Source organism: Oryctolagus cuniculus, chromosome 18 (assembly GCF_964237555.1).
Source record: "Oryctolagus cuniculus chromosome 18, mOryCun1.1, whole genome shotgun sequence".
NCBI classification, from domain to species: Eukaryota; Metazoa; Chordata; class Mammalia; order Lagomorpha; family Leporidae; genus Oryctolagus; species Oryctolagus cuniculus.
The window spans coordinates 23,728,229-23,754,830 of NC_091449.1; the positions used below are offsets into that span (position 1 = coordinate 23,728,229).

The window sequence follows — 26,602 nt, forward strand, 5'->3', positions numbered from 1 at the left end:
GCCTGGAGCAGACCTTGCCCCCTGAGTCCCAGGCTGTCCTGCAACCAAACTGTTTTCTGACAGTACCCCACAATCAGGATGCTGCCCTCTCCACCCTCGCGCCCTGGCCCCCGTGGGAGCGGGACGAGGCTGGGGCGCTCCCCTCCTCCCGGCCCGGCCTGACCGTCCGTCTCTCTTTCAGAGGAGCCTCCAGTGCCCTCAGATCCCTTCTCCCTGAAGACCATTGAGGACGTCAGAGAGTTCTTGGGAAGACACTCTGAGAAGTTTGACAGGAACATCGCCTCTTTCCACCGGGCGTGCCGGGAGTGCGAGAGGAAGAGCCTCCGTCACCACATAGTCAGTAGCCGGGTCGTGCTGTGCCGGGTGGGCCTGCCACAGGCCGCGGCAGGTCCCGGCACCCTCTCTGCTTACTCTGAGCCTGCCCTGGGTGCTGCCCCCACTGCTGGGAGTTTTGCTTTAAATGTTTTTCTCTGATGGCAACCATAGCCTAAGGCACTGCAGAGCACTTGAAAACCGTGGAGAAGTATAAAAATGCGTAGTGTTACCATCTGTGTGTTCATCCCCGAGGGGAGTTTCTGCCAGCTTCTAATGCTTAATATACCGGCCGGCGCCGCGGCTCACTAGGCTAATCCTCCGCCTAGCGGCGCCGGCACACCGGGTTCTAGTCCCGGTCGGGGCGCCGGATTCTGTCCCGGTTGCTCCTCTTCCAGGCCAGCCCTCTGCTGTGGCCAGGGAGTGCAGTGGAGGATGGCCCAGGTGCTTGGGCCCTGCACCCCATGGGAGACCAGGAAAAGCACCTGGCTCCTGGCTCCTGCCATCGGATCAGCGCGGTGCGCCGGCCGCAGCGCGCCGGCCGCGGCGGCCATTGGAGGGTGAACCAACGGCAAAGGAAGACCTTTCTCTCTGTCTCTCTCTCTCACTGTCCACTCTGCCTGTCAAAAAATAAAAATAAAAAAAAAAAAATATACCTTAAAAAAAAAAAAAAAAGTGGAGAAGTCCTCTCGTATCTGACTTGATAAAGCTTGCCTTAGCCCCGGAAGCTGGTCACGCGGGAAGCGCAGTGTGGGTGACGCTGAGGTTTGTGTGCCGTGGCCTCGGACGGTAAGGGCGGTGCCCTCCTCTGCTTTGTTGCACAGGACTCGGTGAACGCGCTCTACACCAAATGCCTACAGCAGCTCCTGCGGGACTCCCACCTGGTGAGCGAGCGGAGGACCTCCTTCCCAGAGCCGGTGGCACTTGCCCACGCCAGGCCCCGACCTCTAACTGTGCTTCTCTTGTCTCTAGAAAATGCTTGCCAAGCAGGAGGCCCAGATGAACCTGATGAAGCAGGCAGTGGAGGTGAGGAGGGGGAGGGCGGCAGCAACCGGGGGCCCCCTGATCCCCTCCCCCTGCGCCTGACGCCCCTGACCCGGGCTCTGCTGTTTTCCCAGATGTACGTCCACCATGAGATTTATGATCTGATCTTTAAGTACGTGGGGACCGTGGAGGCGAGCGAGGTAGGTGCCGAGTCACCTTCGTGCAGGGTGGAAGCTCCCTCCCCTGCTTACCGATAAGAAAGTTGAAGCCACATTGAAATCTGTTGTTAGGATGCTGCCTTTAACAAAATCACAAGAAGCCTTCAAGATCTTCAGCAGAAAGACATAGGTGTGAAGCCCGAGTTCAGGTAAGGGTGTGCTTGGGGCCCGGGGCACTGTCTGTGTCCTCATGGCACACCAGTGGGAGCCGGCCGGTGCTGTGGAGCAGTGTGGTCACTCACGACCAAAGAAGGCAGCCCACAGTGAGGGGCCCAGCAACTGCCCCTGCACCCGTGGGCCAGCGTGCCAGCCGCGAGGGAGCTAAAGGGCAGGGAGTTTTGAGCAGCCGGTCTGCATGTGGCAGGATGTGGCTCCTCACCTGCCCGTCAGAGGGAACCCCGCCACGCGGGCACATTTAAGTTTCCTTGGGGCACACAAATTTCTAAAGTACCCGAGTCCCTCTGGAGCTAAGGATTTTTTTTCCACCCCACAATTCTGCCACCTAAGCAGCCTGAATGGGTTTTAAAGCTGTCTTGTCGTGCCTTGGGTCACATTACTTCTCGGTACCTGTTTTTGTTCTTCATTACCACGTCTGTTGTGAGAAGTACATGAACCCGAGGTCTGTTGTTGGGTCAGGGAGGGAGGGCCCTCCCCCTCCCCTCCCCCTCCCCCTCCCCTCCCCCTCCCCCTTCCCTCCCCCTCCCCCTCCCGCCGCCCTCTGACGTTGTCACTTTCCAAATGATCTTACAGCTTCAACATCCCTCGTGCCAAGAGAGAGCTGGCCCAGCTGAACAGATGCACCTCCCCTCACCAGAAGCTGCTCTGCTTGCGCAGGGTGGTGCAGCTCATCACAAAGTCTCCCAGCCAGAGAGGTTGGTGCTGGGGCGGGGGTCTCGCAGGGGACGAGTGCCTGTGTGCAAGTCAGCACTTAGGGCTCCTGCAGACGGGGCCGTGTTGAGTGCATTGCGGTGCGGGTATCCCAGCGTCTGTTCTGAAGAGCAGGTGCTTCGTGACGGGTGGGGGAGCCAGGCCAGGCGTGATCAGGGCAAGGAGAAGGCTCAGAAAGGAGCCACGCCGGTGACACATACAGGGGGAAGGTCGTCAGGTTGTCCCCTCCAGTCTTTCTAGTATAACAAGTAAAGCAAAACAAGCTGAGAAGAAATTCATGAGGAGAAGGCAGGTCTGTGGTGTGGATGGAGGATAATGCTCATGATGTGAGGGAAGTGCACAGGTGTGTGAGTGGCAGGGGGTGTGCAGGGGATGATGAGTGAGTGTGTGTGAGACTGCGTGATGGTGAGTTCCTGGCCTGTCCCCGCAAGGGTGCACAGGAAGCCACTGGGTGGCTTCCACTGGGGGAGCGTTTCCACTTCCCTCTTTTGTATTTGCATTTTTAAACCTGGGAATGGATTATTTAAACTTTCAAACTGAAAAAAAAAAAAAAATAGAGTGATGCTTCATGTAGACGTTAGACTCCACACAGTGACCTCGAGACGCGAGAGGCTTTGGCGATGGCTCTGCCCCCCGCCTCCCTGGCCGCCCATAACTGCCCAGTCTGCATGGAGTGACCTTCTTTCACACATGTTCCAAAGATGTGGGTGTTCCTGTGAGGGAGGTGGTGCAGTTCATTGCTGCCTGCTGTGTAGGCTGATTGGAGTGTGGTTTTGTGGTTTGGGTGTTCGTGGGGAGCTGGTGCACTTGCCGGTCCACTGGAGTCTCAGGATGACTCTGAACTTGTGTTTCCCCCTTGCAGTTAACTTGGAGACCATGTGTGCTGACGACCTGCTGTCCGTCCTGTTATATTTGCTTGTGAAAACAGACATCCCTAACTGGTAACGATTTCTGTCGAAATGCTCTTTTGAAATGGCAGCACTGGGCCGTGCAGCCTCAGTGCAGCCTGGGAAGAGCCTCCTTGACTGTGTGCGTCCTAGGGGCCTCCCTCCCTTCCTCCTGCAGGGATGGCTGTCCTTCCCCTCACACACGGGGGAACTGAGGCCCAGAGGGCGTCCCTTTCTCATCCCAGGTGGTGCACCTGGCTGGGGCTGAGCGGGAGGTTAATTCCAGTTTTTTTTCTGACCCAGAGCCCGTTCTCTTTCCACAGGAACCCACAGCTTGCCTGACAGCGACAAGCTTTCTAGACACTAACCTATTCTGGGGAAGTAACACGTGGTTTCACTCATTTTCCTAATTGCACACACTCTCCATAGAGCTGGAGGAGAAGGCACCCTGGGTGGACTGACTGACCGCAGGTGTTCGATCAGTTGCCCACGCCAGTAGCGCTGTTTATGCGGAAGTGTCCGTTGGTATCCAACAGTGAAACCGTCTTCTTCTTTTGTCAGGATGGCGAATCTGAGTTACATCAAAAACTTCCGGTTTAGCAGCTCAGCAAAGGATGAGCTGGGCTACTGCCTGACGTCGGTGGAGGCAGCGATCGAGTACATCCGGCGAGGCAGCCTCTCCGCCAAGCCGCCTGTGAGCCGCCCCCCTGCGCTGTCCCCGGGATAAGGTTCCGGGCTGCGGGGCTCCCGAGTGGTCTCCCCAGAGCGAGGCCCACCCTCAGCTGCGTGGAGGCTGTGAGGCTTGAAGGCCACGCAGCAAACTGAGCAGTGAGCTCCCGGTCGATCGCTGTCCCTGGGATTCACGCCCTAACGCCCTGCTTCCTCGAGCCCTGGAAGCCGGAGTGGAGATCTGGCTTTCTCGGTGATGGTCGGTCAGAGTGACCGATTACCCACGCGTGCAGGTTTAGGACTCAGTGGCTGTGTTACTGTGTCCTTGGCTGTCTGGTTGGTGAGCTTTGGCCAAGAGGAGGAGATAGTGCTTTTAGGGGCTTGTGGGATCTTAAAGCAAGATTACATTGCTGGCCTCTTTCCCTACACACCAGCCAGCAGCACCTGCTGGCGCTCACAGAAATCAGAGTGGAAGTCGGCAAGGTGACGAGTCCTGAGACTGGACCATAGGTTTGCCCTTATTTTCTGATGCAGCTGAAGCACCTCGACAGTGGTGTGGCTGTCTGGACGGGAGCGCTCGGGTGAAAGCAGGGCCCTCACTGCTCACTCATTATGAACCTTCACGTTTTCCAGTCTTGTCCCCATCCGTGTCTGTTTTACATAACTGAAAGTGTAATATGTACTGTCTTTCCCTGAAAGAAGAGCTTTGTTTGTTTGTTTGTTTGTTTGTTTTACTGATTAAAACACTAGTGTTTGCTTATAAATAGCATTTGCAATTCGTAAAGTTGCAGTGAATGTGACAACAGCCACATACACTCAGTGGCTAGGGATGACTTGGCATTAGCATTTTGGTATGTCCACACAGTTGCATTTTTTGTGTGTGTGTGTGACATGCAGAGTGGACAGTGAGAGAGAGAGAGAGGGAGACAGTTGCATTTTTAACCAAAATTTGGGGTCAGCCTGCCTGTGTTGGCACATAACCTGACAGGATTACAGGGCTTCATGACGGGTGAAGATCTGCTCTCGGCTGGGGTCTGATTTGATCCCTGAGTCACATGGAACTCAGCGTGGTCCATCCCATCTCTGGTGTACGTGGCCGTGGCTCTGCTGCTTTGTGTATTTGTGGATGTGGCGAGAGATCACGTAACGTTCTAGGATGTGTGCAGGCGTGGCTCTGCGTGACACCTGTGTGCAGAATCATGTCCACAGCTGGGCAATAGGGTTCTTAGTGTGAATTGTTTTCTGTGAGGTTCTGAGGACCTGTGCCGCTCTCGGGGGAGTTGTCCATGGCTGCCCTGCCCCTGGGTTGTTCCTTCCAATGGGTCTGAGAATTCCCCCTCTTCCTGGCTCCTCAGCCCCACAGAGGAATCGGCCTCATGCTCCTTGTTGGCGACACCTGGAGGGAGGTGCCCACCCCCATGCCCTTGGCATGGCCATCCTGCTTGCTTGCATTCTGTGGCACTCAGGCAGGTGGGGCCATGTGCACAGATTCCCATGAACATTTTGAAGACACCTCGTGAGCATGGACTTCAAAATGATGCAGCAAAATGAACTCACCTTCTAATTCCGTTTTGCCATGGGCTTCCCGACGGATCCTTGCATCGGAAGCACCGTGTGACACCAGTGCCCTTGCTCGCTCCTCCTGTGCCCCCCTTCTGGGTGTCTCTGGTTCTTGGCCCTCTGGTGTATCCTGTAAGGAAGCCTCTAGGGATGGTGTTCCACTGGGGTAGGCAAGGGAGAAACAAGAGACCTCTCTTGTCTGCGGTGTCTGACCCTTCCCTACCTTCCTGCTTGGAGATTGAGTCTGTTAGGCGCCGGGACAAGTTGTGCATCACCGTGGTGGTCGATGTAGTCCCTGCCTAGTGTGTTGAGGAGGCAGGCCTGGGACAAGCTCCCGGCCCGTCGTGGCCAGAGTGCATCTTGTGGGCCCCCGGGTCTGTGGTGACACCTGCATGTTCTTTCGTCTGTGATAATGGCTGTTGTCCCAGTTGCACACAGGCTTGTCTCAGGTGGGGAAGTCCCATTTAGGAGTGCGTGAAGCCAGTGCTGGGTGTAGGTGCTGCTTCCTGGAGGAGTGTGCACAGAGGGCCAGGGTTCTGGAAAGTTATTAGGGGCTAAATGTTAGTAAATCAATTTAGGCTTCACTCTTGACTCTCTGTGCACTGAAGTTTCACACTTGAGATGACCACGAACCCTCCTTTCATCCGTGCCGCCGCGATGGCTCCAGGTGGGGGTCAGTTCGACTCCTACTCTGGGTGGGGAGTGCAGGGAGGCCTTGCCTGCCTTCCCGCTGCTGCCCCTTCCCAGCTGGGTGCTGACAGATGCCCGGCCCTCCTCATCGCTTGGTCTTCGCTGGAGACTCGGCCAGGGAAGACCTGCCTGCCCTTGACGGGGCTGCCCCGAGCCGAGGCAGGAGCGTCTCTGAGGTGCTCCGGCCCTAAGCCGCTAAGGTGTAAGCCACTGCGTCAAGCAGATTGAGAGCTTTATATAGTGCAGGGCAGCGGGGGTGGAAATGGCTCTCACTCTGACGTCGTGGCGCTCTTGTAGGGCCAGCCAGGGGCAGTGGCCCCAGGAATGGTTCTGTCCTCAGCCCGACCTCTAAGTCAGGGCTCAGGGGCTGTGTGAACAGGGGTGCCCCACAGTGTCTGCAGGGTTTGGTGAGTTCCTCTGAGAGCAGCAGCCGGAAAGAAATCCCCTTTACCTCCCACCAGGAATCTTTCTCAGAAAGTTACTTTGTCATTCAGTGATTTAGTGGAGGTGCTCAAGTGAGCATTGCGGTATCTTGCTAGAAGTTACTTCAAGTGAGGATTAGACTTTGGTAACGTGGACAGCTGAATGTATCAAGAGGGGTGAGTCCTGGAACAGGAAGATTTGACAACAGGATTTGAATCTCCTGGTGTGGCATTCCCCCAGTGTCTTCTGGGACCTGGGCGTGTGTCATCTGCTCTTGGATGGAGTCTCTGGGCTGTACTCACTATGGCGCTGGTTGGCACTGGGAAGGAGGCACCAGCCTGCCCCATGGCTCTCCTTGTGTGCAGGGCCACGCAGGTGTTAGGGCAGAGGCTTGAGAAGGGAGGCGGCCAGGACTTCCAGTTTCCACCTGCAGGGTGATGGCCTGAGCCTGCTGCATCCCACACACCCCGGGGATCATCTCCAGGGCTGCCACTTCCAGAGAGCCCTGAGCCCGCCCGAGGTGGTCTGTGCATGCCAGGTGTGGGGGAGAGCGGCAGCCATCCTGGTCCCGGCTGAGTGCCAGGGATCCTTGCTGAGGTACGAGGCTGGCGCGTGTGCCCTGACGTCTCACGCCCCCTGCCTGGGCTTTCCTGCAGGAGTCGGAGGGATTTGGTGACAGACTGTTCCTTAAGCAGAGAATGAGCTTACTGTCGCAGATGACTTCCACTCCCATCGACTGCCTGTTCAAGGTGAGACCCCAGGGTGACTGTGTGAACGCCGGCGTTCGTTTTGGGCCAAGGGTGGGTGCCGGGAATGCCGAGGTTTTAAATTTGGAATCAGCATGTTTTCCCACTTCCCACGATGTCCACTGTGCTGGGCAGTGCACTGAGGACTCAGGGCTTGGCGCCTTTTCCTGGGCTGGCGCCCCTCTCCAGGTTTGGTGAAGTTTGCTCCGGTGGCCCTGGCCAAGGAGCTGCAGGCTGCAAATGTCTGTGTGCGTGTGTGCTGCGCACTCGGGGCCTGATTCCTTGGTGAGTTGGTTACCTGTCAGTGGAGACAGCTCAGGTACTCACTGACCAGCTTGGGCCATCCCACGTACTGCAGGCGGCCACTCTCCCTTCGGAGAGCTAAGGGGCCTCCTTGGGAGGGAGGCCAGAGTCTGGCTCACGGCTTACAGCTGCACTCCCCCTTGGTGACGGCTAATTACCTAATTACCGTGCAGGCGACAGGGACAGGCAGCGCTGGAGCCGAATGCCAGCCCCAGGCTGGACGCAGCACTTGGGTGGTGAGGGCAGATCTCCTTGCAGAGCCTACTGATACTGCCAGGCTTTGTGGAGCCCGGGTGGGCTCCATGGAGGGAGCACCTCCAGGAGTCACAGGGCCTGAGCTCTGCTGGATTCTCAGTTAATGAGGGCTCCTGCTGATCACAGCTGTTCTCTTTTCCGGATGCTGAGGCTATTAGAATAAAAGAAGGGAGCTGGCACGTGGCCTGGCTCTGCCTCGCAGGCATGCCTGCAACCCGTGTTAGTGCCTGAGTTCCGGTCTTGGCCCTACTCCTGATACCAGCTTCCTGTTGATGCACACCCCAGAGACAGCAGTGATGCTCTGGGAGCTGGGTCCTTGCCACCCACATGAGAGGCCCGGATTGAGTTCCTGGCTGTTGTGGGTACTTGGCGGGTGCACTAGCAGATGAGATTCTCTCTCCCTCTCTTCTCTTGCAAATAAAATAAAGACAGAGGCAGATGCTGTGGCATAGTAGGTTAAACCTCCGCCTGCAGTGCCGGCATCCTCTATGGGCACCTGTGTGGGTCCCGGCTGCCCCACTTCTGGTCTGGCTCCTGGCTTTGGGTCGGCCCGGCTCTGGCCTTTGCGGCTGTCTGGGGAGTGAAGCAGCAGGTGGACGACCTCTCTCCGTGTCTCTCCCTCTTTCTGTCTGTAACTCTGACTCTCAAATAAATAAATAACTTTTTTTTTTTCATTTTTGACAGGAAGAGTGGACAGTGAGAGAGAGAGAGAGAGAGAGAGAGAGAGACAGAGAGAAAGGTCTTCCTTTTGCCGTTGGTTTCACCCCAAAATGGCTGCCGCGGCTGGTGTGCTGCGGCTGGCGCATCATGCTGATCTGAAGCCAGGAGCCAGGTGCTTCTCCTGGTCTCCCATGGGGTGCAGGGCCCAAGCACTTGGGCCATCTTCCACTGCACTCCCGGGCCACAGCAGAGAGCTGGCCTGGAAGAGGGGCAACCGGGACAGAATCCGGCGCCCCGACCGGGGCTAGAACCTGGTGTGCCAGCACTGCAGGCGGAGGATTAGCCTATTGAGCCGTGGCGCTGGCAATAAATAACTCTTTAAAAAAAAAAGACATAAGAATTTTAGGGGTAGGTGTTGTCTCTCCATATTTCCTTCTCTGTAACTCTGCCTTTCATACAAATAAAATAAATTTTTAAAAATGAAATAAAAATTTTAAACAATAGATAATGAAAAAAAAAAGGTGTAAGAGGACTAGGCCTTGAGATGTCACAGCCCATGCTGAAGTTCAGAGATACGTTCCCTGCACCCTATTCCTACGGCTTTGCATGGTTTTTTTTTTTTTTTTTTTTTTTTTTTTTTTTTTTTTTTTTTTTTTTTTTTTCCCTTTTGAAAGGCACAGAGAGAGAGGGAGAGAGAGCTGCTGTCACTGGTTCCTAGTTCACTCTGCAGATGCCTGCAACAGCCAGGAGTGGGCCAGGCCAAAGCCAGGAAACTCCATCAGGTCTGCTGTGTGTGTGCTGAGAACCCAAACACTTGAGCCGTTAGCACTGCCCCGCAGGGTGGGCATCGGCAGAAAGCTGGAGCTGGGTGCCGGGCTGAGGATGGAACCCTGCCCTCCAGTATGGGCCGTGGCCTCCTAAACAGTGGCTTCACTGCCAGGCCAAGTGCCTGCCCCTGGTTTTTTTATTTATGTTTTAAATTATGGGAGATTGCTGACGTTTGTGAAACAAGCAGCCTGCCGTGCAGCCGTCCCCAGCCTGGCTTCACCTGGTCCCCACCTTCTTATCCCGTTCACCTGGATTGCTTCGCAGCAGGCCTCCGAGAGCTGATCGCGTCGTAAATAAAAACACAGATGCGTGTTCCTACGAGGACTCTGAAGAGAGTCACGCGTTCATAACGCGCTGACACGTCCTGCGTACGGACGGTGCTTTGGGTTTCATTTTCTAGCACATTGCATCAGGCGACCAGAAGGAAGTGGAAAGGCTCCTGAGCCAGGAAGACCACGACCGAGACGCCGCCCAGACCATGTGCCACCCGCTGTGCTTTTGCGACGACTGCGAGAAGCTCGTGTCCGGGTAAGGGCGAGCCACGGGGCCCTGCGGCGTGAGCGCACTCATCCCCGCCCCGGCGAGTGGCATGGCCAGGCTGTGCTGGGGGTGGTCCCTCCATGTCTCCACTCTGTTTCAGGAGGCTGAACGATCCCTCCATTGTCACTCCGTTCTCCAGAGATGACAGGGGCCACACGCCCCTGCACGTGGCCGCCCTCTGTGGTACGTGGTCTCTGGGGTCGTCAGGCACAGTGGATGGTGCCTGGTTGATGGGGGGAGGTGCGGTGAAGCGGGTGAAGTGGGCCCACTCCTCAAGGGCTGGAAAGAGAAGAATGGCAGATTTTGTTTTTTTAAGATTTATTTATTTATTCGAAAGTCAGAGTTACACAGAGAAGGAGAGGCAAAGAGAGAGAGGTCTTCCATCTGCTGTTCACTATTCAATTGGCCAAAACAGCCGGAGCTGTGCTGATCCAAAGCCAGGAGCCAGGAGCTTCTTCCAGGTCTCCCACACAGGTACAGGGGCAGGCACTTGGCCTGGCAGTGAAGCCTCCCAAATGGTGGCTTCACTGCCAGGCCGTTGGTTCACCCTCCAATGGCCACCGCGGCCGGCGTACTGCGGCCGGTGCACCGCGCTGATCCGAAGGCAGGAGCCAGGTGCTTCTCCTGGTCTCCCATGCGGGTGCAGGGCCCAAGCACTTGGGCCATCCTCCACTGCACTCCCTGGCCACAGCAGAGAGCTGGCCTGGAAGAGGGGCAACCGGGACAGAATCCGGCGCCCCGACCGGGACTAGAACCTGGTGTGCCGGCGCCACAAGGCAGAGGATTAGCCTAGTGAGCCGCGGCGCCGGCCTACACAGCACTTTTACTGTTTTTGAAAATTGCACCTTCAAGGTAGAAAACACGAATTCCTCCAGTGTCACCAGCCACCCTCCTCTCTCTAAGAAAGAAGTTTGATTTCCAAGTGTCAGGAATCCCTGTGCACTGATGTATGCAGTAGGTGACCTGTGTGGGCTCGCACTGTTCTGAACTGGGCAGTTTTCCACTCGGGGACCTACAGAGACATTTCTCCTCATCAGTATTTTCTTAAATGGCCGCATAATGCTCCACCCTGTGAATCAGCCAACCCCAGAATCTTCTGTGATGCCTGTGGCTCTTTGCCGTTTCTTTTATTTCGGAGAGCTGGGCCCGAGCCAGGTCCCCTGCCAGGGCCACCCAAATGTTCCAGGTGTGCGCAGCCCGGCGTGACGCCTGCTGTGGTTCATCTCCGCAGAACAGACAGCTCCTGGGGTGTTTCATGCCAGGGAACGAGGGGTGGAACAGCGTGGTTTGTTTCGCAGCTGGGGGCTGGGCTGCCCGGGCGCCTTCCTTCTTCCTTGTGAATCCTTGTGCTCTGCAGGGCAGGCCTCCCTCATCGACCTCCTGGTTTCCAAGGGCGCCGCGGTCAATGCCACAGACTACCACGGCGCGACGCCGCTGCACCTGGCGTGTCAGAAGGGCTGTCAGAGCGTGACGGTGAGTGGGCTGGCCGGGCGCCCCTCCCACGCCGTGCCGCCTCTGTTGGAGGCTCTGCCACAGCAGTGCCCTGGGAGCTGCGAGCCACAGCTGCCTCCCAGAGTCCATCGCACGGGGTCGTTAGGTTCACGTTTGAGACCTCCTGATCATCTAAGAGAGGAAAAGTCCCTCGTGGGTTTTCTCCTTTTCTCTCCACTCTTGAGAGATGGGGAGGATGGAGTCACAGGCTAAGCATCCCCTATCCTAAATCCTGGCGCTGGACGGATACTGGATTTCAGGTTTTTCTGAGTGCTGGAATATTTGCATACACACGGTGGCATAGCTGGGGGCAGGGGCCCACCTCTAAACACAAAACTCGTGTATGTTTTCTATGCGCCTCACTCACAGGCTGAAGGCAATCGTTTGCAGTGGTTCTGGTGCTGGCCATGTTTTGACGGCAACTTTAGGTCAAGTGTGGCATTTCCCACTTGTGGCACCTTGGTAGCACTCGAGGTTTCCTACGTGGGGCATCTGAGTGTTGGATTTTGGGGTTGGGGCTGCTTAAGCTGTGTAAGGGGATGAGGTTGGAGAAGGGAATGAGTGATGCCTCCTCGTGAGACTCGTGGCCATGCCTCCCGGCGCAGCTGTGTGTGCCGTGTGCGTGTTTGCCGCGGGGGCTCACCCTCCCTCTTCTCTCCTTGGGAAGCTGCTGCTGTTGCACTACAAGGCCAGCGCCGACACCCAGGACAACAACGGCAACACCCCTCTCCACCTGGCCTGCACCTACGGCCACGAGGACGTGAGTGGCACTTGCTGGTCCCCAGTTGTTGTCCCCCCACCCCACCCCCACTCGTGGAGAAATGTGGATTTCTGATTAGTTTAATGGTGGTTTTTTGTTTTTGTTTATCTTGTTTTGGTTAATTTATTTAAGATTTGTTTATTTATTTGAAGGGCAGAGTTAGAGAGAGAGAGAAACACACAGAGAGAGGTCTTCCACCCACTGGTTCACTCCCCAAATGGCCACAACACTTGAAGCTGGGCCTGATCCGAAGTCAGGAGCCAGAAGCTTCTTCTAGGTCTCCCACGTGGGTACAGGGGCCCAAAGCACTTGGGCCACCTTCTGCTGCTTTCCCAGGCACATGAGCAGGGAGCTGAGTCGGAAGTGGGGCAGCTGGGACTTGACTGCACTCATACGGGATGCTGGTACCATAGGTGATGGCTTTACTCACTGTGCCACAGCACCAGCCCCTATTTATTTATTTGAGAGGTAAAAAGAGGGATGGAGGGAGGGAGGGCAAGCGAGAGAGAGAGAGAGAGAGAGCACGTGTGTGTGAGGGTGCACACTCCCATCCACCAGTTCATTCCTAAAATGCCTGCAGTGGAGCTGGGAACTGGATCCAGGTCTCCCAGGTGGGTGGCAAGGAGCCAGGACCTGCACTGTCTCCCAGGTTGCTCATCAGCAGGGATCTAGAGCCAGAGTGTGGTCAAGACACAGATTCAGGCACCTTGAGGACATGGGTGTCCCGACTGGCGGCTTAACCTCCAGGGCAGGTGTCTGCCCCCAGTGCTGCATTTCTGTTTTGATAATTATTGGAACACTGGGGAGGTAATTTGTGAAAGCTGAAAACATTTTAAAATGTATTATAGCTGCTTGTATTGAAGTAACAAATCTGAAACTTAATTGCTCAGTAACTGGTCTTGAAATTAAATCATTTCTATTCATTGCTGCCACCATCTGGTTCTTACCTTTGTACGTGTTCATTTCTCTTCACTGACTGTTTCTTTCTTTCTTTCTTTCTTTATTTTTATGACAGGCAGAGTGGACAGTGAGAAAGAGAGACAGAGAGAAAGGTCTTCCTTTTGCCATTGGTTCACCCTCCAATGGCTGCCGCGGCCAGTGCACTGCAGCCGGCGCACTGTGCTGATCCGAAGCCAGGAGCCAGGTGCTTCTCCTGGTCTCCCATGGAGTGCAGAGCCCAAGTACTTGGGCCATCCTCCACTGTACTCCCGGGCCACAGCAGAGAGCTGGCCTGGAAGAGGGGCAACCAGGACAGAATCCGGCGCCCCGACCGGGACTAGAACCCGGTGTGCCGGCGCCGCAAGGCGGAGGATTAGCCTGTTGAGCCGCGGCGCCGGCCCACTGACTGTTTCACTATGTGTGTGTGACTTTTCCTACCTGCTCTCCATGCCGCTTCTCTCCATAGGTGCTTACACAGCTTCATACACACAGATTTACACCTAGGCTGGGTAGGTGGTCGATGTACAAAAATGGGCTCATACCCTACGCTTGTCCTAACCTGGGACCACATTGTGGGAATGCTCCAGGTGAGCCAGTGTGGATCCAGCCCCTTCTTTAATAGCTGCGCAGTGATCTATCATGGGTGCTGTGCCAGGCTCTCCCAAGACGACCCCAGGGTCAGTGATTGGCTGGGAGGACTCACGAGACCAGGCATCGCTGCGCCCACAGTTATGGGTTATTAAAGTGGAAGGCTGCAGAGCAGAAGCCTCCAAGGGAAAAGGCCCATGGAGCACGTCAAGGAAACTGGGCGAGCTCCCAGCAGTCCCTGGCCGTGGAGTCACCAGGATGTGTGTGCTGCCTCCCTGCAGAGTGCGTTGTGCCTCACGTGGGAAGCATGGCCTCCCAGGGGCGCACCTTAGAGACCCGGGCCCACGCTTCTGCTGAGGCTTGTCATGGAAGCACCCTGTGCCCAGCGTGTGCCCGAGTGCCTGCTCCCAAAAGGCGAGCACTCATTCGACCTCAGCCGCCTGCCATGCAGAGCTGTGGAGGCCCAGTGAGGGAACTGTGGGAACAGTCCCCAAACCCAAGTGCCCAGGGCCATTGCAGGCCAGGGGACAGTCCTGCACGCGGGCCCTCTAGGGGATGGTGGCCTCAGGCTGCTCTGGCAACCGGCTGCGCACGGAGACGTCATTTTTGTTTTTTCACTATTTCTCATTGAGTGGCACTTGGATCCTCTTTAAAAATAGTAGTCAGGTAGTGTGGCCCTCTTGAGTCCCAAGTATGTCTCGCTATACACTGCTTGGGGGTGGCGCCTTGGCCGACCTGGGAAATGGACTGAGGGCAAGGAGACAGCGCAGACATGGCCGAGGGCTGGCAGGTTCTTAAGTGGGCCCATGTCCCGGTTTCTCTGCAGTGTGTGAAGGCTTTGGTCTACTATGACGCGCAGTCACGCAGACTAGACATCGGCAACGAGAAGGGAGACACCCCCCTGCACATAGCCGCACGCTGGGGCTACCAAGGCATCATAGAGACACTGCTGCAAAATGGAGCCCCCACCGACGCCCAGAACAGACTGCGAGAGACGCCGCTCACCTGTGCCTTAAACTCCAAGGTAGCTCTTCCCTCTCCGGCCACAGCATGACCTTGCCAAAATGAATGTTGTCAGACTGGCCTTGTGGGACAAACGGCATCCGTGCTTGAGGGTGGAGCTTGGTCGCCACCGTCTCAGCTGCATCTGGGAGCTCACTGCTAATGGGTTTTACTTATTTATATTGTCTGCAGCCTCAGAGTGCCAGTGATCTCCCAGCACACGGGGTGGGTAGCGAGGGGACAGTGGCTCCACACGAGGAAGGAGGCTGTGGGCATGGGGACTGAAGGCAGAGTGTGCCAGAGCCCTGTGTTCCCAGCGCTTCTTGGGCGCCACGAGCTTTGTTCTCATTCAATTCTGAACGTCATTGCGTGTAGCTTTCTCTCACAAGTGATCTGTCACCTCTCCCTGGGTGTAATTTCTGGAAACACAGTTCTGCAACCTGAAGGGCAAGGGCAGGGGCAGGGGAGCGGCTCTGGTGGGTGCAGGGCCCCTGAGAGATGCAGGCTTCCCCACCCCCCGCCACTGCCACAGGCACCCCAGCATCACATCAGCGATTCTGTCTAAAGCAGGTCTCTAACTCCTCCTGTTCACGGGCCTGACTCTCTGCCTTATAGATTTTTTAAAAAGCTTTATTTTATTTATTTGAAAGGCAGGGCAACAGAGAGATCTTCCATCTGCTAGTTTTGCTCCCCCCCCCCCCCCCCACCAGTGGCTGCAACAGCTGGAGCTAAGCCAGATTGAGGCTAGGAGTCTGAAACTCTACCTTTGTCTCCTATGTAGGTGGCAGGAGACCAAGCCCTTGGGCCATCTTCCGCTGCCTTCCCAGGTGCATCAGCAAGGAGCTAGGGCACAAGCAGACCACCTGGGACTCAAACCAGCACTCCAGCAGGGGGTGCTGCATCACGGGCTGCGGCTTAACCCTCTGCACTAAGATGCTGGGCCCAGTGTTTCACTTTTGCTGCATCACTTTGATGATTCCAGCTCTCTGCTAGGGAGTTATTTCAGCTTGGTCACCATCTAAATCTGGGAACGTTACAGTTTCTTTCTCAAAAAAAAAAAAAAAAACACTATATTGAGATGTGACTGATCTAGAAAAAGTTGTGCATATTTAATTTATGCAACTGGATGAGTTTAGAGTCAAGTTTGTTCCCATGAAACCATCCCCGCTGTCTATGCACACCCAACACCCTGTCTCCTGTGCTCCTTGTCTACCCTGTGTGTGCGTGGGGGGTGACAGCACTTAGCAAAAGGCCCACAGGAGCACTTTCTGAACAGTCCCATCCTTCCCCTGCACCCAGGGGTCCCGGCCACATTGCCCCGAACCCCCGGGCTGAGCCTGGCCACCCTGGCCTGGGACAGAGCTGGCTCCAGCCAGAGACCCTTCCACAGAGACCCCTGCAGAGGGAAGGTGCAGGACCCTTGGCTCGGCCCTGAGTAGACCCGTGGGTTCAGAAAGCTCACACTCATGTATGTGGACAGGCCTGGGTGCCATGGAGGCCCCGTCTGTGCCTGGGCTTCTCCTGTCCTCGGAGCCCTGGAGGAGCCCTTCGCCGTCCTGAGTGGGTTCCCGCCCACTGGGGTCTTGGTTTCTCCGCGGGGTTGTAGCTGCCCCACAGGACGTCATGCTCTTGCTGTGCGGCTGTTGAGGATGGGGTGGGGAGTAGGTGGTGCTGCTTGCTGCTGCCCTTCCCATTCGGGGCTTCTCGTGTCCCCTTTGTCCACCTAGATTCTGGCCATCCTGGAAGCCCGTCAGCCATCCTTCGACAGGCGGCAGAAGTCCGCTGAGGTGAGTGAGCTCCCTGGGGACCGAGGACCTCTCCGCTGCTCCTCGAGCGTGTGGGTCACTCCTCATCCCCCCCCCCCCCACCCGTCTGGCTCCGCTGCAGGGCCCTGAGCAGTCGCCTCCACGCTCCGGGGACTCCATCAGCCAGGGCTCCTCCAGCTCCAGCTTCTCGTCGGCATCAGCGAGCTCCAGGCAGGAGGAGGCCAAGAAGGACTACAGAGAGGTGAGGCTTCCCCCTGGAAGGCAGAGGACGCTGTGCGGCCCCGCTGTCACGGCGGCCAGTTCAAGGGCTGCCTGGTCGGCTGCCCCCCAGTTGCTGGGGCAGCTGCGTCTCTGACTGCTCTGTACTCGTGCTGCCTTCCATGGTCTGTTCCCTGAGCAGCTCTTGGCTGGGTGTGGCGTGCGTGTGTTTCAGAGGGGGCTGGGGGGTGGGGCGCAGGAATCTTCTGTGGGTCCCCGACTTCAGATCCGTAAGAGTGTGTTCTCTGCCCTCCACCTTCCACCCCCACAGCATTCCAGTCAGTAACCGTTAGTAACTCTCACTTCTTGCAAAGTCTGTGCCAGCCAGCATTGACTTGCAAGCACACACTGCGTTTTGTAAAAGCCTCATTTAACTTAGAGTCTGTCTGAGTGTCAGCCCAGTAGACCGGTCACTGGGCAGTGTGGCCACACCACGCGGGGTTGGTTCTCACGGGTCGACCCCAGTGTCTCTCTCCTTGGACCCCTGAGCCATGGCCTGCTCTCAGAGGGCCCGATCAATGCAGCACCACAGCAAGGCAGGCCAGGGGACATGGCCTGCCGTGATGGGGACCTGAAACCTTCATGGGATGGGAGGGGTGGCCGCCCGCGTGGCACTGTCCCCTGGATCACGAGTGCTGAGTTGACCCCTTCATCGTCCCACGTGAGTAATGCTCACGCATCCTAGATCTCAAGTGACAGCCAGTCCTCTGCATGCTAGCAGCCTCCTGGGATGTGCCGGCTGGGCAGGTGTAGGAATGTTGGAAAGACGCTAAATGAGACACTTAAACGCCACAAACGAAGAGACTCATGAGAGCTGCTAGGGTTGCAGAGGGTTTGTACTTCCATTAGTATTTCATTACTAAAATCACGTTTCTAACATTCCGCTTCCTTTACTCAAGGTAGAAAAACTTCTAAGAGCGGTAGCTGATGGCGATCTGGAAATGGTGAGTTTTGAGACGTGCGCTCGGGTTCCCGCAGCTGCCCCCTTGTGGCGCCTCTGAGGAGCGCGTGCTGCTGGGGACTGGCAGGAGGGTCGTGAGCATGGTCCCAGTGCTTTGGCCGTTCTTGTGGCAGGAGTGTGGTGAGAGGTTGGCAGGAATGCCAGCCAAGTGCAGGGGCTCAGAGCCAGACCCTCGAGCCGGGGAGCAAGGCAGGTGGCCTGGTGTTGAGAGCAGGCAGGGCTCTGGGGAGACAGAAGGTGGTGGAGGCAAGGGCAGAGACCACCAGTGTTGGCGTGGTCCTGCAGCAGCTGTGGGCAGGTCCGAGTGACTGGATGAGAGGAGTTGGCACCTGGAGAGGGTGTCGCGGCTTGAGGGACTGCATCTGTCCGAACCATCACTGCTGGGTGGTGGGCACACCTGGTAGGCTTAAGTGGGCAGGGAGGCAGCCCGCGTGAGGTTCCTGTGCATGGTTTCCCAGGCTGGTTCTGGCTTCTGATGGAGGAGCCCTGAGTCAGTTGTATGAAGAGGGAGCTGTCCAGCAATGATGGGGTTTGCACAGAAATCACTGGGATATCAGGAATCTGAATGTCATTGTCACTGCATTGCCCAGAGGCCCCTGTTGGTCCATCAGGTCGACCCGTGGTTCCTGGGGCTAGGGGAAGTCAGGCTGATGCTGGGTTGCTGCTCATGAGACCGGCCCCAGGAGGACCCAGTGTTCTTTGGGGGCTTCCCCGGTGGAAGCCTTGGCACCGCATGCGTGGGGAAGCAATGGCTGTCCTGTGCCCTGGTGTCTGCACTTCCTCCTGCCGGGGACCAGCAGGCAGGGAGCTGAGGCCGCTCACAAAGGCACCAGGTAGAGACCAACTGCCCAGTGCCTGGGGTCCACACCTAAACCACAGGTGCCACCTGCCCATCGCTCCCCAGCCCACCTGTCCTCTGTGCTCCGTGGCCCTGCTCTGCAGGGAGTGCCCCGGGGAGGAGGATTTGTCGTCTGGGCTGTCCCCAGCACCCTGCGTCACGCCTGGCTGCTCAGCACTTAGAGCCAGGTCTAGACACGTGTTTTGTTTTTGTTTCTCAAATTGCGTGTTCTAAAAACTAGTCTTTGCTAGGACACACATTTGGGCTGTTTGGAGTTCTTTTCAATGTTCCCGTGCACGGCTGGTGCGTTACAGTGGAAGGAGCCCCAGCGTGGAGTCGGGGAGCCTGTGTGTGCTTAGCCGGGCACCCTCAGAGCAGCTGTTGGCCATTTGGTGTGCTTCTGTCAGCTGAGAGGGCAGAGGCTGGCACAAGCGTCCGAGCAGGTCCCACAGGAGGCCCGGGGTGTTGGCTGTCACTGCGGCCGCCCTGCCTGCCCTTTGTAAGGTAGAAGAAAGTTCCCTCTGATGTCAGCTGTGACAGTGGCCGCCTCGGCTCTCTGGGTCCCCACTAGGAGGACCTAGAAGGGCCTGAGCTCAGCCGCACCTGGCATCCACAGGGTAGCAGACGCCGTGTAAATGGCTCCGTGGCTGAGGAAGGAATGAAGGAAGGAGAGTGTGTGCCTGTGTGTGCGTGTGCGTGCGTGTGTGTGTGTGTAAGACACTGTGGCCTGCCCGGGGTGAATGCTAAGTTCCTGTTTCTCCCCGCTCTGAACCCCAGGTGCGCTACCTTTTGGAGTGGACAGAGGAGGACCTGGATGAGGCGGAGGGTGCCGGCAGCGCCGCGGATCTTGAATTCTGCCACCCGCTGTGCCAGTGCCCCAAGTGTGCTCCTGCTCAGAAGGTAAGGTTTGGCTTCGCGCCTGCTGCTGCTGGTGGTGGGGGGCGGGGCACGTTCATCTCTCCCTCGGGAAAGCTCTGGGCTTCTCAGCCGCATCCTCCCTGCGTGCCTGTTAACAGGCAGCCTGTGAGCTGCCATGGGGATTCCTTGTTAGCCCAGGCTGGAGAGAAGCCACCACGAGTATGGATCCAGCTGTGGAAGCTACTTGTACATTTCCCAGTTAAGTCCTTGATCCAATTTGAGGTAACTTCTGTCAAGGTGTGAGATTCCGGTTGAGCTTTATCTTGCCTGTTTCTTCTGGCCACTGGTGCCCACTTGATGCAGCGGTGCTTGTCGGAAAGGCTGTCCCTCCCCCCGCTGACCCGCCAGGGGCCTCAGTGGACCCTGGATTGCGTGGGTCTGTCTTCAGGCTCTGCGTCCCCCCACCGCTACGTCCTGCCTGTCTTCATTCCTGTCACTGGAGAGGCAGCTTTGACCCGCGGAGGGTGGCTGACTCCTCCCAAGTCATTCCTCTCTGCCAGGACAGTGTGAGCTGTTCCCACGCCTGTGCCTTGTCATACATACTTTATTATTATTGACTACGCTGGTTAGTTCATTTAGGGGCGCGACAGAGGGAGCTCCAGGCGCTGGCCACCCCTCAGAAATCCACATCAGCCGGGCTGAAGCCCGCAGCCGGGCATGCAATCCAGGTCTCTCCCACATGGGCGGTAGGAGCCCAGTGCCTCCAAGGGTCTGGGTTAGCAGGAAGCTGGAGTCAGGAGCTGCCCATCCCAGGTACTCTGCTGTGGGATGCAGGGATCTCAGCCACGAAATGCCTGCTCCTTCCATTTAAGTTTTAGAGTAACTTTGTGTCTGTCTGAAGAAACACTTGCTGGGATTTTCGTGGGAATTACATTAAAACTATGGATCTGGTGCTGCCGATGTGATGTAGCAGGTTAAGCCAGCGTCTGCAACGCCGGCACCAGCATCCAATATGAGCATTGGTACAAGTCCCGACTGCCCCACTTGCAATCCAGCTTCTTGCTAATGTGCCTGGGAAGGCAGTGGAAGATGGCCCAAGGATTTGGGCCACTGCCACTCACACAGGAGACCCAAATGGAGTTCTAGGCTCCTGGCTTTTTCAGCCTGGCTAATCCAAGCTGTTGTGGCCATTTAGGGAGTGAACCAGCAAATAGAAAATACCTCTCTCTCTTTCTCTCTCTGTCACCTCCCAGCTCTCCCCGAACCCCATTTCTCCCTGTCATTTTGCCTTTCAAATAAATAAATCTTCAAACAAACTCTAGATCAATTTGGGTAGAAATAACTTCTTTGTATATTGTCTTTAGTGAAGTATTTCACTGTCCAAGTATTTCAGTCCTCTCTGGTGTCTTTCATCAACATTTTGTGGTTTTTAGCATACAGAGTCTATGTTTTGTTAAGTATTTCATTTTCTTTTGAGCAGCTGTAAATTGTGTGATGTATACAGTATGTCCTTGTGTGTTAGCTGTCTCACTATGGATGCAGATGTCCCAATCTAGGAAAATGAATTTAACCTTCCCAAACGGATAGACTGGTATTTTCCTTGAATTGCAAAATAATGCTACCTTGCTAAAAAAAAAAAAAAAAAAGCTTTGCTACGGAGCCAGTGCTGTGGCTTTGTGGGTCACTCCGCTGCTTGGTGATGCTGCCTTCCTGTCGGTGCCGGTTGAGTTCCGGTTACTCTGCCTCCGATCCAGCTCCTGGCTAATGTAACAGGGGGAGGCAACAGATGATGACTGGATTACTTGAGTACCTGCCAGCCATGTGGGAGGCCCAGGGGGAGCTCCTGGCATCTGCCTTTCCCCTGGCCCAGCCCTGACTGTTTTGGGTGTTTGGGGAGTGAACCAGCGGATGGAAAATATCTCTGCTGTGTTTCCTTTCTTTCTCTGTCACTCTGCCTTTCAAATAAGTAGCTAAATCTTTTTAAAAAATGAATTAGTTCAGGGCTGGCTCTGTGGTGTAGCGGGTAAACGCCAGCATCCCATTTGGGCACCGTTTCGCGGCCCGGCTGCTCCTATTCAAATCCAGCTCTCTGCTGTGGTCTGGGAGGGCAGTGGAGGATGGACCAAGTGCTTGGGCCCATGCACCCCCGTGGGAGACCTGGAAGAAGCTCCTGGCTTCGGATCACCCCAGCTCCAGTTGTTGTGGCCATTTGGGGAGTGAACCAGTGGATGGAGGACCTTTCTGTCTCTCCCTCTGTTTATAGCTCTATCTCAAATGAATGTCTTTAAAAAATTTTAAAAATGAATTAGTTCATGTTTTATAGACTTTTATGTAAATGAGATCATATTTTACACACACACACACGCACACACACACTTGTGTTGACTTAAGCATTATGCCAAATGCCTGCCCCTTATTTTTTATTTTTATAATTTTTATTTATTTGAGAGGCAGAGAGACAGAAAAAAAACAGACAGAGCTCGCGTCTGCTGGCTTACTCCCCAAGTGCCTGCAGCTGCAGGCTGAGGTCAGGAGCTGGGAACTCAACCCAGTTCTTCCTTGTGGGTGGCAGGGACCCACCTGCTTCAGCCACAGAACGCTGCCTCCCAGCGTCTGCCCTGGGGGAAGCTCGGCTAAGGAGCCGGGTCCAGGGATTGGCCCAGGCACTCTGACTTGGGTCAGCTGACCAAAGGCCCGTCCCTGGGGAGGCACGTCGACTTTTGTATTTGCTGTGAGGTAAGGACTGACATAGAGTGTTTCCATCTATGGATGTCCAGTCATTTCAGGACCATTTATGGACCAGACTTGGTTTCCAGGGAATTGTCCAGCATGCTGGTGCAGCCTGGAGGGGGCTGGCTTTGCTGCACGTGGAAGCCCGTCATTGGCTGTGATGAACCTTTCTAAAATAGGGGTTCACCTGGGCGCAGTGAGTCTGGGTCCCACCGGGCTCTCCAGTTTTGCACAGGGAGCTGTTGGACAGATGAGTTCGGTTCCTTCGGCCTGACTTCCTGAATACTGATGACATTTCTGTTTCTGTCTTGTGCCCCCTCTAGAAGCTGGCAAAGGTTCCCGCCAGTGGGCTTGGTGTGAACGTGACCAACCAGGACGGCTGCTCCCCGCTGCACATCGCCGCCCTGCACGGTCGGGCGGACCTCGTGCCCCTTCTGTTGAAGCACGGTGCCTGTGTCGGCGCCAGCACCGCGAGCCAGGCCGCCCCCCTGCACCTGGCCTGCCAGAAGGGCCACTTCCAGGCATGGGCTCTGCCCCCGGGGGGTGGCTGGCCCAGGGCATGGGCACACTTCCTCCCCCAGCACCTGGCACGGCCCTCCACCTGCGGTGGAGAGATCGGTGCTCCCTGGGAGAGCCAGCTCCTTTCCTGTGTTGTCATTCACCTCTGACCCCAGCGAGAGCTGGCTCCTGTGCTTGGGGTTAGTCATCAAGGGCCCTACCCAGAGTCCTCTACTCCTTCTGCCAGTTTAGTACAGTCGGGGCACCATAGAAGGAGCCACGAAATAATTTTTGAATGATGAACTTTTAGAAAATGGTCTTTGTGTGTATGCCTTCATTTTCCTCTGTCAGAGTTTTGAAGAGAGGGACTATCATTCAGGCCTCCCATCTCATAAACACCCAGCACAGCGCTTGGAGCATCAGCTTCCTAATCTGTGAAATGGGTCCTATTCCCACCTCTGCAGAGCGTGGGTGCGGAGCTGAAATGAAAGCTTGAGTGCCTGTCGGAGCCCTCGCCCGCATTCACCCTCGGCCTGCAGCCGCCTCCTTTCCCGCAGGCGAGGCCCCATGCAGAGCCTTCCCCGAAAGCCTGGAGAAACGTCAGCAGGGTCCCAAGTTAGAGGAGTTCCCCCACCCAGCCCCCACCCCCGGCTGCCGCGTGTTCCCGTTGGAGTTGAGACTTCTTGTCCGGTCCAGGTGGTGAAGTATCTGTTGGATTCTCACGCGAAACCCAACACGAAGGACGGGAGTGGGAACACGCCCCTCATCTATGCCTCTTCCGGCGGCCATCACGACGTCGCGGCGCTGCTGCTGCAGGTAAGGGTCCCCCCCAGCCCTGCCGGCCGAGGCTCCTGCCAGTGCCAGGGGCGCCGAGCGGGGACGGGGCTCGTGAACACGATCCGCCCGCCGTTCTCCGATGGGCCTGGGCTGGCGCCTCAGCGTCGGCACTGCTCCATCGGGGACACAGACACTGCTGTGGCTGAAGGCCTGGGCCTCACCTCGTTTCCTCTGGGGGTGCTGTGACCTGAAGTGTGGGTTGCCAGTGCTCCTTTGTCTCCCTCTTCCTTTTTATTTGCAAGGCAGAGTTAGATACACACACACAGAGAGAGAGATTGAGAGAGAGAGAGAGAGAAAGAGCGAGCGCTTCCGTCCATTGGTTCACTACCCGGATGGCTGCAGTGGCTGGGCCTGGGCCAGGCCAAAGCCAGGAGCCTGGAGCTTCATCCAGGCTCTCACATGGGTGGCAGGATGCAAGCGCCTAGGCCATTAGCAGGGAGCTGGATGAGAAGAGGAGCAACCGGGACACAAATTAGCGTCACAAGTGGTGGCTTTACCCTTACACCACAGCTCCAGCTCCCCCCCCTTTTTTTTTTAAAGATTTATTTATTGGGGCTGGCGGGTTAACACCCTGGCCTGAAGCGCCAGCATCTCATAGCTGCTGGTTCGAGACCTGACTTCTCTACTTCCTGTCCAGCTCTCTGCTATGGCCTGGGAAAGCAGTAGAAGATGGCCCAAGTCCTTGGGCCCCTGTACGCGCATGGGAGACCCGGAGGAGGCTCCTGGCTCCTGGCTTTGGGTTGGTGCAGCTCCGGCCGTTGTGGCCAATTGGGGAGTGAACCATTTGATGGAAGACCTCTCTCTTTCTCTGCCTTTCCTCTCTCTGTGTAACTCTGACTTTCAAGTAAAATAAATAAGTCTTTAAAAAAAAGTTTATTTATTTTATTTGAAAGGCAGAGTTACAGAGGGGGAGAGAAAGAGAAAGAGAGATCTTCCATCTGTTGGTTCACTTCCCACATGGCCACAACAGCAAAGGTTGGGCCAGGCCAAACCCAGGAGCCAGGAACTCCATCCAGGTCTCCCACATGGGTGGCAGGAACCCAGCACATGGCCCATTTTCCGCTGCTTTCCCAGGCCCATTAGTAGACAGCTGGATTGGAAGTGGAGCATCTGGGACTCGAACGGGCGCTCATACAGGATGCTGGTGTCACAGGCTTAACCTGCAGTGCCACAGCGCTGGCCCTGTCCTGGTTCTTGATAAAACGGTGTTGACTTTAGAACAAAGAATTTAAAGAAGCAGGGGAAAACCAACCTGTCCCAATCTATGTTACTCAAAGGCAGCTCATCTCGGTGGCCTTCAAACATGCGTGTCATTTAGCCCAGTCTGTTCGGCTGTTTTCCATGTACTGTCCTGTTTATCCAAGCCTTGGCTTTGTGGGGCTGCAGGTGCCCCGTGGGCGTCAGCTGTCCTCGCTTCTGCCGTGTTCTGCATTAGCCCCGGGTGCCGCAGGCCGTGCCTTTGTGCCTGAGCCTGTCTTCCCAGGGTCACTCTCCCCGCGACACCTGAAGCGACTAGGAGATGCTCCCCGCCGGGCCCCGCGTGCCCCTTCCCCAGCGCGCGTGCTGACGTGAGCCCTCCCTCCCCCAGCACGGGGCCGCCATCAACGCCTGCAACTACAAGGGCAACACGGCACTGCACGAGGCGGTGATGGGGAGGCACGTGTTTGTGGTGGAGCTGCTGCTGCTGCACGGGGCGTCGGTGCACATCATGAACAAGAGGCAGCGCACGGCCGTGGACTGTGCTGAACGCGTGAGTGCGAGCGCTGCCGAGCCGGGGACTCCCGCCCTCAGGGGCCTCCGAGTCCCTGTGCCGAAGCCTGTGGGCAGGCCTAGGTCCCGAGGCCCCGGGAGCTGGGACCCATCCTTTTGGGGTGGTGTTCCAAGGCCCGTCCCCTGCTGCCACCTGGCTGGCACACTTCCATGTGTCAAGTACTTGAGGGGAAGTAGCAAGTTAGCCTCTGCTGCAGTCCCTCTGTCTTAGCCGCAGCCCAGGGAGGGCGTGTTAGTGTGTGGGCGTCGCTGGTTCTGCAGAACTGTGACTCCAGCGTCCTGCCCTCTCCAGTGCTGTGGGTGGTGGCCGAGGACTGGGCAGAAGGGGGCTCTTTGCTTTTCCAGTTCTCACTCTGAAAATTTTTTTTTAAAGATTTATTTTTATTTGTTTATTTTTTTGACAGGCAGAGTTAGACAGTGAGAGAGAGAGAGAAGAGAAAGGTCTTCCTTCTGTTGGTTCACCCCCCAAATGGCTGCTACAGCCGACACACTGTGCCAGTCTGAAGCCAGGAGCTAGGTGCTTCTTCCTGGTCTCCCATGCGGGTGCAGGGCCCAAGGACATGGGCCATCCTCCACTGCCTTCCCGGGCCACAGCAGAGAGCTGGACTGGAAGAGGGGCAACCAGGACAGAACCGGCACCCCAACCAGGACTAGAACCCGGAGTGCCGGCACAGCAGGCAGAGGATTAGCCTAGTGAGCCACAGCACTGGCCCAGATTTATTTATTTATTTATTTTTGACAGGTAGAGTTAGACAGTGAGAGAGAGAGAGAGACAGAGAGAAAGGTCTTCCTTCTGTTGGTTCACTCCCCAAATGGCCGCTACCGCTGGGGCTGTGCTGATCCGAAGCCAGAAGCCAGGTGCTTCTCCCTGGTCTCCCATGTGGGTACAGGGGCCCAAGCACCTGGGCCATCCTCCACTGTCCTCCAGGGCCACAGCAGAGAGCTGGACTGGAAGAGGAGCAACCAGGACAGAATCCGGTGCCCATATGTTTTGCTGGTGCCACAGGCGAAGGATTAACCAAGTGAGCCATGGCACTGGCCCTATTTATTTATTTAAGAGAGTTAGAGAGAGAGAGAGGTCTTCCATCAGATGGTTCACTCCCCAATTGGCTGCAACAGTTGGAGCTGCACTGATCCAAAGCCAGGAACCAGGAGCCTCTTCCCAGTCTCCCATGCGGGTGCAGGGGCCCAAGGACTTGGGCCATCTTCTACTGCTTACCCAGGCCATAGCAGAGAACTGGATCGGAAGTGGAGCAGCTGGGTCTCGAACCGGCGCCCATATGGGATGCCAGCGCTTCAGGCCAGGGCGTTAACCTGCTGCGCCACAGCACCATCCCCTCTCA

At 56.4% G+C, this 26,602-nt stretch overlaps 1 protein-coding gene across 20 annotated transcripts in view; it reads left to right on the plus strand.

The window, feature by feature from the left end:
• ANKRD27 (ankyrin repeat domain 27) overlaps window positions 1-26,602 on the plus strand; it is a 54,187-nt gene that overhangs the window by 22,149 nt on the left and 5,436 nt on the right. For all 20 annotated transcript variants that reach the window (XR_011384333.1, XM_070063570.1, XM_070063557.1 and 17 more), the window contains 21 exons: window positions 182-336; window positions 1,137-1,196; window positions 1,285-1,338; window positions 1,431-1,496; window positions 1,587-1,663; window positions 2,265-2,386; window positions 3,265-3,343; window positions 3,851-3,983; window positions 7,288-7,380; window positions 9,824-9,951; window positions 10,064-10,146; window positions 11,321-11,436; window positions 12,122-12,214; window positions 14,568-14,765; window positions 16,471-16,530; window positions 16,631-16,750; window positions 17,667-17,711; window positions 19,344-19,466; window positions 22,478-22,675; window positions 23,349-23,468; window positions 25,078-25,239. Coding sequence is in view for 19 of the 20 variants with exons in the window: in XM_070063570.1 (XP_069919671.1) it covers window positions 182-336; window positions 1,137-1,196; window positions 1,285-1,338; window positions 1,431-1,496; window positions 1,587-1,663; window positions 2,265-2,386; window positions 3,265-3,343; window positions 3,851-3,983; window positions 7,288-7,380; window positions 9,824-9,951; window positions 10,064-10,146; window positions 11,321-11,436; window positions 12,122-12,214; window positions 14,568-14,765; window positions 16,471-16,530; window positions 16,631-16,750; window positions 17,667-17,711; window positions 19,344-19,466; window positions 22,478-22,675; window positions 23,349-23,468; window positions 25,078-25,239 (2,285 nt within the window). In the remaining variant the exon portion in view is untranslated. The remainder of the gene's footprint in view (window positions 1-181; window positions 337-1,136; window positions 1,197-1,284; window positions 1,339-1,430; window positions 1,497-1,586; window positions 1,664-2,264; window positions 2,387-3,264; window positions 3,344-3,850; window positions 3,984-7,287; window positions 7,381-9,823; window positions 9,952-10,063; window positions 10,147-11,320; window positions 11,437-12,121; window positions 12,215-14,567; window positions 14,766-16,470; window positions 16,531-16,630; window positions 16,751-17,666; window positions 17,712-19,343; window positions 19,467-22,477; window positions 22,676-23,348; window positions 23,469-25,077; window positions 25,240-26,602) is intronic.